This window comes from Peromyscus maniculatus, chromosome 1 (assembly GCF_049852395.1).
Source record: "Peromyscus maniculatus bairdii isolate BWxNUB_F1_BW_parent chromosome 1, HU_Pman_BW_mat_3.1, whole genome shotgun sequence".
NCBI lineage: Eukaryota > Metazoa > Chordata > Mammalia > Rodentia > Cricetidae > Peromyscus > Peromyscus maniculatus.
Genome location: NC_134852.1, coordinates 77925719 through 77940521, shown reverse-complemented (window position 1 = coordinate 77940521; position 14803 = coordinate 77925719). Strand labels below are relative to the sequence as shown.

General features: G+C 43.7%; 1 protein-coding gene across 5 annotated transcripts in view; it reads right to left on the bottom strand.

Annotated features, from left to right (window-relative positions):
* Positions 1–4672: 4672 nt before the first annotated feature.
* The window catches only part of Lins1 (lines homolog 1), a 28132-nt gene continuing 18001 nt past the window's right edge, over positions 4673–14803 (bottom strand). Inside the window, exons 3-9 of one of the 5 annotated variants that reach the window (XM_006995144.4) lie at positions 11885–12093; positions 10994–11507; positions 10818–10907; positions 10051–10192; positions 8745–9332; positions 7466–7637; positions 4673–5643 (exon numbers count right to left, since the gene is read on the bottom strand). In XM_006995144.4, coding sequence (XP_006995206.1) covers positions 4767–5643; positions 7466–7637; positions 8745–9332; positions 10051–10192; positions 10818–10907; positions 10994–11404 — 2280 coding nt within the window. In that variant the 5' untranslated portion in view covers positions 11405–11507; positions 11885–12093 and the 3' untranslated portion in view covers positions 4673–4766. The remainder of the gene's footprint in view (positions 5644–7465; positions 7638–8744; positions 9333–10050; positions 10193–10817; positions 10908–10993; positions 11508–11884; positions 12094–14803) is intronic. The other 4 variants (XM_006995145.4, XM_042277735.2, XM_042277728.2 and 1 more) reach the window with 4 other exon arrangements.

The window sequence follows — 14803 nt, the reverse complement described above, 5'->3', positions numbered from 1 at the left end:
AGACTCATTGCACATTACACTGGTTTCATGCGGGCATTTTGTACATCTATATAGTGTACTTTTACCCTATCCCTTCCCTTTCTCACCTTTTCAACTCTGCACTCCATTGAATTCAACTACTGAACCTGGCGAACCAGTCTTCAGATGGTAACTGTGTCTCTGCCCTGTTTTCCAATTTCTTTGCCCCTCTACTAAGCTTTTAAGATTTCAAATTAAGATCCTATAGATTTCTCCTGAATTTTTCAGTTTCTGTTATTGTTTTAAAAGGATTTATTTTCTGCTTATTATCTTTTAGTGTCACGGTGCTTACACTCTTTTATCTTGGATGCTATTGCATCAACTCCCTCCTCATTTAATATGTTGCCTTAGCTTTGGCTTCCACTTTCCCTGTCACTCTTCCCAGGGGCCTGATGATTGGCCTGTCCATGCCTGTGGGTGGGGCCCCTGCCTGCCCATTGGAATCTCTGTATGCCGGGAGAGGTTTCCCACTGTGGCGGAGGCATTTCTTCGGTGAGTGCCTCCACTGTCTATCTTTTTAGACATTCTTCCTGCCTTAGATTCCTCCAGAAAAGTCTCTTCTGGTTTCCTACTTGGAGTTACCGGTGTCCTGTGAGTGGATGTGGAGACAAAAGCCGGGTGGAGGGAATGGTTTTCAACACTAAGTAAGTCTTTGAGTGCAAGTGTTCCTATGTTAGCCGTACTCAATGTCCTCCAGTTTGAAGCTACTCCCTCTGGAATACAAACCTCCACTCTGCTAGCATTGGTTAAAACAGTGTCTTAGAGTCACGGAATGACTGTCACAGAATTTACTTGTGTTCAGTCAAAAGCCTGTTCAGCTCTCCACTGCCTACAGAGACCTCTCAAATCCCTCAGCTCAGCACCCTGGGTCATCTGACCTGAATACAATTTTTTAGACCTTATCACACCACCACCACCACCACCCATACATACAGCTACAACAATTTCCATTTCCCCCACCATCCATGACCCTGTGTCTCAAGAACAGGAAACTAATCACAGAGAGGTATGAGAGGATGTTGGGACCAGACTACCTGGATGCCTCCACTCAGCTCAGTCAACCACTTTTCCAACTGGTGATCTTGCAAGTGACTTCATCTGCAAAACAGTACCCACCATCACCTCTGGGAGGTGAAGAGCACTTTGCCTAGGAGCTGGCATCTAGGGAGTGTATATAAGCACTGATTCTCTGCACATTCTGATTCTCTACACATCTGTCTTCCCCAGGACATTCCCCAGCTCCTGGAGAGGAATCTCCTCTCGTTTGTGGTGTCTCTGACGTGACAGTTGCTGGACACTGGGGACAATGTAAAAAGAACTTGACAGATGGAAAGAGTGTAAGGTGACAAGTGTCATCCTAGGGAAGAGTCAAGTGTAAAGAACACAGGGCCAGCCAGAACTAATGGTCCAGAACAATCGGCACAGCTGCCCAGACCTCTTACCTAAAAGGCCCTTGCCAACAAAACAAAACAAAAACAACATGTAAGGGCAAGCAGCTGAGTGGGTAACAGTGGACAGGGGAGGCCATTAATGAGTCCGGGACTCACAAGGCCTCACATAGCCTGCCTGAACTCTGTGCATTGCTGTGTGACCAGTGTATACCAAACTAATCAACCTAGCATGCTAGGTGTAGTAGGTAATTATGAGGCACCAAAGCAACTGTTACTAAAAATAGCTGCAATGTGGCTACTTGGCAGTTGAATACCTTCCCAGGGGCGGGCAAAAGGCCGCAGAAACAAAATGTCTTTTTGTTCTGCATGGTCCTGACAATGATCTACAGTAGCCATGCTTTTGATCTGAACGACTTTGCTAAATATACAGCAAGCAAAAGTAATAAATAGCGAGTAGCAGATAGACAGCAAAACATCAATCAGATACTCAAAGCATCCTGCAGAAACCACTGGAATTGCCCAACTGAGTGTGCAAACAAAAGGTAATGCCATCAAATCAGGGCCTATCAACATCCAGGAGAAATTAATTGTCTGGGGAAGCTGAGCATGAGTTGGAGTTCCTGAGTGAGAGTCCAGGCAGAATGTCTCCTTTGGTGAAGCTTCCAATCGAAAGAACAAATAGCGATACAGATAATCTCAGCAAATCTGGGACTCAAGACACCCAGCAGGGGCTGGAGAAGCTGGAGCAGTCGGCTGGTGATCCCCACTGGGCCTTCACTCCATGGCCCCGCTTCAGACCGCTTTCCCACTGCAGGCACCTTTATACCATGGGACAAACCAGTTACCTCTGATGGGAATGGTTCACTTTCAGTTTTCACTCTTGGGCTATTTTGCCCTCGATGACAGAGTTAGAGGGACCAGGCCATCTTCAGACAAGAGACATTCTGAGACCAAGACACTTGGGCTTGGGGATGGAGAGGGGGCAAACTTCTCATTGAGATCATGTACTCCCTGACAGTAAATACATCTACCCACTGAGCCATCTTCTAGCCCAATATATGTTATGAAAGTTAAACATTTCAGTGCAACAAGTACTTATATTGTGTGGGGTGTAAGGGATCCAGGGGGATGTGTGTAGGCTATATGAAAGTAGCATGCTGCTTTATAATAAGGGAATATCCATGGATTTTGGCTTCATGGTTGGGGGCAGGGTGCAGCACAGGGTCCTAGAAGTCATGCCTTTGAATACCAAAAGATAATCACATATATAAATACATGAAGATGCGAATGTGTGTTGCTCCGGCCCCAATACTTTTCTTAAACAAATGGAGGCCTAGTATACTCTCTTCTGTTTCTGCTGGAGAAGTTTCATATCTACAACCCGGATGCAATGCAACCTTTTCACAGGTGTGTAGTATTCCAGGCTAGCCTTGTTTTTTTTTTTTTTTTTTTTACAATGTATAATCTTGGGTACACATTCTTTGATATGCTTTACTAATTATGAAAGAGCTATGCTTTGTGGGACTTGTCTGTAGCCCTAGCTCCTGCGGACACTGAGACAAGAGGGTTGCACACAGAAGTTTGAGAACAAATAGCAGAGATAAAAAGGAACAGGGATAGAGATAAAACCCAGCAATACAATGCTTACCTAGCAACTGCAAGGCCTCGAACTAAAACAAATAATTGAAATTCTTAAAAAGGCAAGTGGCATGGTGGTAGACGCTGCCAGCACGCATCCTTGCCAGCCATGGCTCACTGAACTTTTGGACATGCGCACTTCTACTTGACTATGATCTTACTGGTTTTTAAAATGAGCATTTCTACCTGAATAAGCATCCAATTGTTTCGATTACTACAGGTACTCCAATAGTGGCATCTTGTGTGTGTGGTGCACAGGTATATAAGTTGCGCACCTGTGCACCTGCATGTGGAGGCCAGAGCAGGGTATCTGGCATCGTCCTCCAGCACTCTGTGCTTTTCTGCCTTGAGATAGGGTTTCTTCCTAAACTGGAAACTGACTCCTTGGCCAGGCAAACCACCAACAAGAAGTGTTTGATGTCAAGAATCAGAGCACTGTACATCAAAACTACAATGAGATAATGCTACTCCAACTGGAAAGCTACATTCAAAACAAAAGGCAAAAATAGCTAAAGTAACAAACAGTGCACACGATGCAGAAATGGAGATGGGATCCTGGGTAGGATGTGCAGGGGCAAAGTCATGGAACATAAACAATGTGAAGGTCCCCCAAACTGAGAAGGGCCATACTCCAGCAACCCCATTTACTGAGTAAACACCCAAGAGAAACTGGTAATATTTTGAGGAGCTAGACATACTAATTGCCACCATCTGACCATTGAATATTAGATACACATAGCAAACTATTACTAAAGCCCACAGATAAGTACAAATATGTCAATTAATTTTATTTTTGAGGCATGGCCTAAACCTCAGCTCATCATGGCCTTGAATTCATCTGCTGCCTCCATCCTCTAAGTGCTGAGATTATAGGCATCTACAATCTTGTCCACTATTTCTTTTTCTTTTTTTAAGAATCATGTTTACAGAGCAGGCAAAGTAGATGGAGCTGGCTATCTCTCATCAGGTGTTTCTGATGTGGGCAAGAGAGCACCCAACTCTAATGCCAGTATTGGGGAGGCCAAGGCAGAAGGATGGAAAGCTCAGGGCCACCCTGGGCTACACAGCAAGTTCAAGGCCAGCTTGGGATACACACAGAGACCCCGACTCACAAAGTTTTTCTCTAACAGATCACTATATGTAAATATTCCAAAGAAATAAAACTGAACTGAGCTAGTGTCTCCTTCAAGGTCATGTCCATCTGCAACCAGTGACTGTGGCCTTACTTGGAATATAAGGTCTTTGCAGGTGTAAAGATGAGGTCATGCAGGATTCTGACAAAGTGGACAGACACGCCCACAGGGACAATGGACAATGCCACATGAAGAAGTAGCTGGGGTGACACAGTTACAAGGCAAGGGACATTCAGTACTGTGGTGACCAGCAGGAGCAGCAGGGAAGACACCCAGCCTTCCTGATATCTTGGTTTAGGCTTCTGACCTCCAGAGCTGAGAGGAGACATCTCACTTGTTTTAGGCTACGAAACATGCAGTCGCCTGGCATGGCCACTTCTGTGCAGTCTGAACCAGCATGGACTCCAGCTGTGGCCCAGCTGCACCAGGTGACCTGTCAGAGAATGAACCTTTCTCAGGCTGCTCCAGAAAGCAAAGACGCAGAAACCCATGTTTGCAGCTTTGGTTTGTCTTTATTTATCTCAGACATGCAATTTCTATCAAAGAGAACAAACCCTGAGGACAAACGCTGCGGTGTCACCGATGCTCACACTTCATCACACTTCGCCTGCACCCCTTTCAACAACTTGAGAAGAGCGGCTGGGTTATACGGAAAGAGACCTTTCTCCTGCAAACGGTAGATAGCGCCCTGGAGCTCCTTAAGACATTTCACTGTTCTGAACAACACTCCCACTTCCCAGACAGTCCCACTGGGAGCAATGTCCCCTGCAGCACCGAAGGGGAGACTGGGAGCAGACTCTTGGGGAAGCAGAGGCCCCAGCTGAGGCTCCCGGCTAAGTCTGTTTTGATCCTTACATGTCCTAGGCAGGCGTTGAATTTCCCTGCTCATTTCTTGACATAAAGGCGTCTGTTTGCTGTTTGCTAAATGCTGATTTGTGGCTTCTTCATCAGAGTCTTCTGAGCTGCCATAATCTACCAGACTCAGTGGTGTCTGGGAAGGTGGGCCATGAGCTGGCACAGTGTGAGTTTCCTTGGGCATCACAACCTGGCTGTGGGATTCAGAGGAGGCATCAGAAGCCCAGGGGACCCATGGGCAAGCATTTCTGTGGCCAACAGGAGAAGCCAGAGCATCAGGTACTGTGTGGCTGGTGCTTCTGTCTTGGACAAGAGAGGAGACAGGACCTCGGGTATTTACTCCACGTTGTGATTCAGCTGCATCAAAAAACTTGCAGATGGACAGGAAGTGACCCCAGTCTTTCTGCAGTAATTTTAAATATTTAACAAAATATTCAAGGAAACAGGTTTCGGAGGAAATCAAGAAGTCAAGAAGAACTGTAGAATCAAACACTATGTTCTTTAATAAGAATAAGAAAATACAGTGAGGATTACAGCCGTTTCTATGTGTGTAGTGGATCCATGCTTCGTTTTCTTGGGTCAGGCTTCCAGAAGCATCGTCCCCTCCTCTGAAAACACAGATAAGGGAGAGCTCAGAATGACAGGGCTTTACAGACATGTTCTAGCACTCACTTAACATATTCCTTTAAAAGGAAATCAAAATCGAACCTGCTCACCACCAACTAGTTTCAGTTTTTGTCTGCACAAAAGTCTCCATCCTTTACACAACATCAGAAGCCCCTCTGCTTGAGGGCAACTTATCCCATGTTTACAGTGGAGCTCAAGACCACCACATCAGGGATAGATGTGACCCCAATTGACCAATGAGAACATAGCCTCATGATCCAAGCGAGTTAATCCTATCTTCCCTGAGATACCTCGATGGCTAGGAAAAATTATGACCGTAAGATTGATAAAAAGGAAGGATGAAACTTCTGGTGGTTAGGCCTGAGAAGGAATCAGCCTGTGAGATCATAAACAGGAAATAATGGCTGGCGTGATTTGAGAACACACAGACACACAGAAAGACACACACCATATAGTCACACATGAACACATAAATACAGAGAGACAAAGACACAGACACACAAACACAAAAAGACACACACACACACACACACACACACACACACACACACACTCCACACAAAGCTATATCTGATGCCAATTGGATACCCTTAAAACTCTTAACTGGCTGGGTGGTGGTGTTGCACATCTTTAATCTCAGCACTGGGGAGACAGAGGCAGGCAGATCTCTTGAGTTTGAGGCCAGCCTGGTCTACAGAGCGAGTTCCAGGACAGCCAAGACTACACAGAGAAATCTTTTCTTGAAAAACAAAACAAAAGACAAAAATTCTCAACCAGGCCTCAAAAAATTCTATTTTTGCTTAAACTAGTTTGTGGTTTCTGTCACTTACAAACAAGAAAACCTGAAAAGGATGACATTTTTTTTTAGGCATCTATGGCACAAAAACCTACCTCTCTGGACACAGCCAACCTAAGTGAAGGCAGCAAGACTCCCACGAAGCAGAGATGTAAGAAGGCAGTGCCGAGTGAATCAACACATACTCTGGACTTTGTAGTCTAAATCTGTATTTCACTATTTTTGAGCCTAACTCAAATCACATGCAGGAATTCTGTTTCTTGAGTAGAGCCTTTTGAAAACTGGCCCCAAACACTCAAGAGATGGAAAGCAGCCATTGCCAGCTGGGCCCTAACATAACAGGCACAAGGCTGCAATGCCAATCATTAGTGAGAAAGCCCTTCTCCTCCCAGGCCAAGGGAGAGGGAAAGGGAGCAAGTCCTTGAGGGTTTTAATGAAGCAGAGCAGAATAATGGAAAGGGTCATGGGTTGTCAGCCTCAGGAGCAATTACAGACGCTGCTGCAAGTACAAAGCAGAAGCCGAAGAGGGCCCAAGTGTCCCAGCCATGTGCCTCCAGGAGAGCAGCCTGAGGGAGCGTCTGCAAGTGTAAGCTCGGAAAGGCTCTGCTGCTTGTTTCCATTTGCATTCTCTGTGAAAAGGTGAAAGTCACCATCTAGAAGCTTGAGTCAAACAAGAAAGTCTTGGAGGTTTTAAGAAAACGGTTCTTAACCATCAGCTGCAGTTTAGAGAAGGCACTGGCTTATCTTGACCCCACAGGCAACACACCGGGGCCCAGGGGTTCTGGTCTTGCTTCACTATCCCTGATCTGCTCAGCCAGTAAGCTTCTCAGGATAATGCAAAGAGCATCCGTTTTCATGTAAGGCAGAGTTAAAATGGGAGGGAACTACAATACATTTTTACCCAGGTAGAAGAAAAATAAAGCACGAGGCAGAAACACATTTTCTGACACGTGTGTCTCCTGATTCTCTGGCTTGTAGGCAATCCAAGTTACTTGAAAGACACAAACCTTGTCAGCTGCAGGTAGATGCTCAGGGATGCTTTGGCAGCCTCCAGCATGTCATCATCCTGCTCTATAAAGACCCTGGACAGCCATTCACATGGGTTGTGTAACTGGAGAGAGGGCTGAAGGTGAGGCTTTAAGAAGGTCAGTAACTCGGCCATGAACTTCTGCAAGTCAACTTCAAACAACAGAAATTTCAAAGTGCAGCTAAGGTTTATGAACACACAAATAGTATCTTGTCTGTACGCAAATTTGTAAGTGCATTTTCGTAATCGACACTTTGGGGTCCTAGAGCAGGGGTTAGCTGTTTCACAAATGAAGAACTGAGAAGAGCAATGTGACTCACGGAGGAGCCCTCACTTAAAATGTATAGTCAGGTATCCATCTGCCAAAAAACTAGTTAAACAGTTTGTCTAAGAAATAAACATGATTTCATTATGAAAGCATGTTAATTGAGTGGGCAACAGTCTCCTCATTGGCAACCACAGCTTTCTGTTAACTAGAGAATGCTAAGCCATAAAGAAAAATGGCTTCAAAACAACAGAAAAATCTTCCTTTGGCTTGTGAAAGAACTAAAAGAAAGTACTGCAAAAACCCAGACAAGATCTGGGAGTTTAACTGCAACTCAAACTTCTGAATTATGTAACAGATGCCATCTAGTGTTATAAGCTGTAATTGCGGTAATGAGACCATCCTAAAAATGATACCTAGGTCAGCCTGAGAGGTCATTCACTGAGGAGTCACACTCTCCTTGGAAACACAAGCTACTTGCTGGAGACAGTCACTGCTGGCCCTCTTCTAGTGAAATGGAAGCCATATCCTCTCACACCCACACAACCGCTCTCTCAGGCACTCTGAACCTGGACTCCTCACCTCCAAGTCATGTGCGACACTTCCTTTATCAATAGAACTTCCTGTAGTAAGTAGTTTCAGCAACAATTCCAATTATCAGTAACGAGCATACATAGTCACAGTGCTTTTGTGAATAATATAATTAAGTATGCAGTGACTTCCATTTGCTTGGTAGTGACTCAAAAGCAATTATTTTTGAATTCATTATCTGAGGCATATTAATTGTACACAAAAAGCTGACAAGCTTCTTAAAATTCCAGTCCCCCACAGCTCCCTCCCTTTGAAAAAGTATTTACGAAACTTAATCAAGAAAATATAACTAAATTAATGAAATGACACTAGCCTTAGTACTCAATAATCATGAGTCACTTTTCTTAAGTGAACAATTAATTGCATAGTACTTGGAATAAAAAGATGAGTCTGGGAGAATTACCTTTCATTTCGGTTGCTGAGGTGCAATTCTGGAACTTGATTTCTAAGGATTTCACTGTAATTAAGCTTGCTGCTCTCAGGGTCACGTGATCAGGGCCAGACCTGGGTCGGCATCCAGGTTGAACTTCATCCCCTCCAAAGCAGGAAGGCTTTCCAGGCACAGACAATTCCTTCCACAACCCCAGATGCACAGCGTGCAGAAGTGCATCAGCTAAGGCCAACTCGTCACTGTCCAGAAGGTGGTCTGGTGTCATCAGGGCAGGCACAGAACCACGGCAGAGGTCTTCCCCCATTTTACCAAGAAGGCACTTTTTGATGACTATAACCAATTTCCTTTTAACAAAAGCTGGAACAGGCCAGGCAAGACTATCTAGAGCATGGGGTTTCAAAAACAGCATCCTTTGACTCCGAAAGTGCAATTTCAGGTGGATTCTGGAGGCTATGAGAAGTTCAAGCAGCTCCAGGAAGCACACCAGGCTGTTGACTATGTTCGAGGGATTCTGGAAGTTTCCAAAATGCTGAGAAAATAAGGAATTGTAGAACGCTTCAAAAGTAATGTCGAAAGGAGCCAAGAGTTGCTTTAGAATTTCTGTAATTATAAAAATAGTAGTTATGAGCAACAGGAAAAACAAAAGCTTTCTTACAACAAAATTTTACAATTCAATTTGTAAGATAAAAAAATAGGTTTAAGAACAGTTACTTCTAATAAGACCAAATGAGGGTATACAGATTAACAGCTAATTATTAAAAGTTAACTTTTGCTTTGTAAATATGGGCAGTATCACACTATACAAGAGATATTTAATGATTAAGTTTTAATTTCTTTCTAAAAAGGTAATCTTCAGTGCTGGAGAGTGGTTCATTCGGTAAAGTGCTTGCTGCATAAGCCTGAGGATCCTAGCACCCATGTAGAAGCCAGACAGAGTGGCACACATCTGGAACCCCATCTGCGGAGGTGGAGCTGGAGCTCACTGGCTAGCCAGCCTAGCCCAGTTGGTGAGCTCTAGGTTCAGTGAGGGATCTTATCTCAACAAACAAGGTGGGAAGTAGTTGAGGAAGGTGCCCAGCATCGACTTCTGCCCTCTACAAGCATCCACAGGCACACACATGTCCACATGTGCATGTCCACACACTGAATATGGACACCACACACACCAAGGTTCTGTCCAATAAAAAATTCAGGAGAGAGACTTCTTGCATTTTTCCATACTTCAGGAGAGATGAGGAATAACATACATGTTATTCTTCATTATAAACACAATGCTCCCGAGAGAGTGATGGTCACTTATGGACAGTGTCTTCTCTACCTGCTTGCCGTGAATGTGTATCTCTAAAGATTTCTTTTATGACAGCTGTAAGAATCCAGAGGCAATGTGCTGCTTCACTGCTCCCAGAGGATTCAGAGAGATGCTTTTGGCAAAAAATGATCCAGGGATTGCTTAACGTCATCTATAAATAAAGAAACAAAAGGGTAGTTATAATTATTTTGTTTAAAATTTACTTGTTATATAACATAATACTATAAAGTGTTGTTTACTTGTTTACATGAAAAAAGTACGGTAATATTTGACACAACAAGGAACAAAAATATTCTAATATTTTTTAAGGCAGGAAAGTCAACACACCATAGACGTGAAGGATCAAAAAGAACCATGAAAACATCCATGTTATTTATAAATGGTATAGTAACGTGTAAGTCTTTCTTTTTTAATACTCTATTTTACTGTCCAAATATTCTACCATAAACAACTTTCATATTCAAAGTGTTATTTTCAAAACAAGCAATTGGAGCACAGAGTCAATAGACGTTGGGTCTGTGTGTGTTTGCAAGCCCCTGTATAATACATGTGTGTGCGAGTACACCAGACAGCAGAGGCTGAAGCCAGGTGTCTGCTCAATCACTTCCCTCTTTAGTTTTTGAGATAGGATCTTATTTTATTATTATGCTTTTCAATTTGTGCATTATTGTGGGTGCAAATATCTTAATTCAACTTGAAGGAGTCAAGTCAATGCCAATGAGCAACTTTAAGACTGCAAGCATTAACTATGAACACAGAAATCCGATTTATCTGACCTTCTCTCTCAGTTGGAAATAGAGGAGCGATGAGAGGCACTTGGCAGCCATGTGAGACGACAACTTGTCGGGATTCTGGAGCATGCAGATCTACAGCAAAACAGACCCAGTCCATCACACTGCTGAAGCCTTAAAAACCTTCACTTCGTATCTAAGTCATTTCAAAAGTGGCTTACCAATTTGGAATCGACTTCAGCTGACTGCAAGAGGACTTTAATCAGCTCTCTGTACTTCTCCTTTGCGTGGGTCTCAGTTTCAGCAGACAGCACTCGGCTCAGCATCACGTCGATCACAGTTAACTGAAGGAGCTTCACCTCCCGGGCCGTGCTCATCTCAAAGTGTCTCTTTGCACACTCCCGTGTTTCAGGAAGGGTGGTCAGCTCATTGGAGGATGGCCCATGCTGGCCTGGCACACCATCAAGTGTACCATTGACATGAGACTGAGCTAAAGAGGGAGCTGTATAGCCAGCTTGTTCTGAGAGGTCTGGGTTGAGATAATGGATGTAACCATAGACATCATCTTCAAGAATGGCTCCAAGAAGTACTTTCTTGTATAACTGGTCCAAAATTTCTTGGACACTTTCCATTTTGATTCCAAAATGTATATGATAAGAGAGTCAACAGCCCCAAGGTGTAAATATTGAAGGCTTAGAAATACAATGACTCTCTAAGATGTTCCCTCGGTGAAACCTGAAATAGAAAAAGTAATTTGTAATTGTGAGTGTTAAAGCTGTATTATAAGTGAAAGAACACCATGTTCACTTAGTAAGTCTCAAGTTAGAGATGTTAGTTGCTGAACTCTTCAAATGAATATTATAGTAACACTTTGAAATCACAATGATGAAATGTATGTTTTATATGCAAATATAAGAGCATAAAACTTTTTGTAGTGTTGTTTTGCTTTTGTTTGTTTTGGGGTGTGTGTGTATGTATCTTACTAAGAACTGAACCCCAGATCTTGGTCATGTGAAGCAAGCACTCTACCTCTGAACTTGATTCCCAGCCCTGTCTTTTATTTTTTGTTTTGAGATGGGGTCTCTATAAGCTGCCTACAGTGGTAAGCTCACCTTGATCTCTCTGTAGCTCAGGGAGACCTTGAACTTGTGATCCTCCTGCCTCAGACAAGCAAGTCTCCGGAATCATGGGCTGGCATCACCAGGCCCAGCTGAAAAACACCAACTTTCTTCTAATAGTTCTAGGTAGCTGCTTGATATCTCAGATTTGGTACTGTTGAAAGTGGAGCCAGACTCCTCTGTATGGGGGAGCTGCAAGAACACTGTAAGCTGGTAAGCAACCCTCCACTCAACCCCACCTCCCCCTACCCAAACCTCTACCCTCTCCCAGCCAAATGCTCCCAGCATCATCTACCAGATTCTGATGACTAGAGATGTCTGCAGACATTGTTAGATGTCCCAGTTCAAAAACACTGGGATCAATCAAATTCTTTAACCTTCACTCCGACTTATAGATTAAAACCTGATTGACTATTTATATATCATATTACATAACAATGATGTTAGGATCTTAGGTCATCACCTCTGTGACTAAGTAAAAACCTTTTTTTTTTTTTTAAAAAAGTGGTATCCCAAGAAAGTCAAGAAGGGAAGGAAAAGCAACCCAAACTGAGCAGACTGTACTTGTAACTGCATAGAAATTTAGACATTCAATTGTTCCAGAATTCTCTGGCATGATGGAGATCATAATGGGTTGTGACACATGTGTGACAGATGTGACAAATGTGACATGTGACACATTTAGGGACAGATATGGCTTTTAAAGCAGAGGAAAGAGGCAGCCAGTCAATGCCAGAGGAAGTATGCTGTCAATGGTATAAGCAAAAAAGAGGACTGGACATTCTTCCAATGGAATGATGGAGGCTCTGGGACCCTACTGGGCCACCTTACTCCTCCTAAATATAGAGAGCTTAAAGCTACACACACATCTCGTGTGTTCGGACAAGCAAAGAATCCTCTTCTACTGGGGAAAAGGAGGGTTTTGCTTGTTTTTGTAAACACATTTGAACACTCACATCCCCCATATAAATTCATAGTTCTCTTACTTTAAATGGGTATGACAGCTGCCTGAATCCCTCAATTCCTAAGTTTTGGTGCATGAACAGGCCTTTTGGAGCCCACTTCTATGATGGGACACCTCGTACAGCCTTGAGGCAGGGGGAAGTACCTGGACCTACCTCTACTAAATGTAGCTCCCCATGGGAGGCCTTACCTTCTTGTAAGAAGGAATAGGGGGTGGGTTGACAGGGGGAGGCTGGAGGAGTGGGAGGAGGGAAGAAAGGGATCTTTGGTATGTAAAATGAATAAAAAATTTGTTAATAAAAAAATTAATAGAAATAAATAACTTTGTTCACATATGCAATTTACATGGATCCTGATGTTGTCTTCTTTCATAAAATGTTACTTTAATTTTATGTATATGGGTGCTTCCCCTGCATGCATGTCTATGTACCATGTGCATGCCTGGTGCTCACAGAGGTCAGAAGAGAATGCCAGATCCCCTGAAACTGAAGTAATAAATGGATGTCACCTGCTATGGTGGTTTGAATGAGAGTGGTACCCAAAGACTCATTTACCTGACTGCTTGGCCAGCAGTTGGTGGAACTGTTTGGGAAGGACTAGGGGGCATGGACTTGGTGGAGGAGGTGTGTCACTGGGGGGGAGGGGGCTCTGCGGTTTCAAAAGTCCATGCCATTGTCAGTTATCTCTCTCTCTCTCTCTCTCTCTCTCTCTCTCTCTCTCTCTCTCTCTCTCTCTCTCAGCCTCATGCTTGTGGATCTGATGAAAAGTTTCAGCTACTGCTCTAGCCCCACACCTGCCTGCCTGCCGCCATGCTCTTCACCATGCTAGTCATGACTCTAACCCTTTAAAATCATGAGCTCCCAAATTAATGCTTTCGTTTTTAAGTTGTCTCTTCACAGCAACAGAAAAGTAACGAAGACAACTGCCATGTGGGTGCTGGGAATCAAACCCAGATCTGGATGAACAGCTCTTTAGCACTGAGCCATTTCTCTGGCCCCTGTGGAGCCATCTCTGCGGCCCTTGACTTTGTCTTCTTAAAATACCCTAGTTAGCAAAACCCATGGACTCTCCTTCTCCACCATAACTCATTCCAACTGCCCTGCACATGCTTAACTTCCCTCCTCAGAGGAGAGGTTATGAGAGTGACCGCTCATGCTGTGCCTCCCTTCCAGAGTGTGGCCCATTCACTGGTCTTGACTTTGCCATCTTCTTTTATGAAATTTTATGTGTATGGCTATTTTGCTTGATATCTGTCTGTGTACCGCATGCACACCTTTTTTGCTCTTTTGTTTGTTTTGCTTTTCTTTCTGGCTGGTTTGATTGTTCTGCAGCAGAGTCTCACTATGTAACCCTGGCTGGTGTGGAACTCACTATGTAGACCAGGCTGGTCTCAAACTCAGAGAGACACAGCTGCCATGGCCTAAGGAGTTCTGGGATTAGAGGTATGTGCCACCTCACCCAGCTCAGTCTTTTACCACTTATTTCTTCCCATTGAGCACTTAAGGAATCTCAACTGTGGGCCACCTCACCAGACACAGTTTTGTAGTAGAGAACTAAAATAGAGCAGCTAAATCTTAACAAAGCTATAGATTTTAAATTTATGAACAAAACTTTTAGTTAAGTCTTCTCCAAATCCTATTTTAAGATTCATTTTTATCATTACTTATGTGTATGTGAGTGTCTACATCCGGGTATTTGCACCACGTCAGTACAAAAACAACAGATTCCAGAAGAGGGCATCGGATCCCCTGGAGCTGTAGTTATGAGTGACTAGAAGTAGGCAGTGGGAACTGAACTCAGGTCCACTGCAGGAACAGCAAGCATTGTTAACTACCAAGCCATCTTTCCAGCCTCTGAACACCACTTTCAAGCTGTAATGTGCATTCTACACAACTTAATAATCTAGACTTCTGCAGCTTTGTTCCATTTGACAACGCTAAGCTTTCCTGT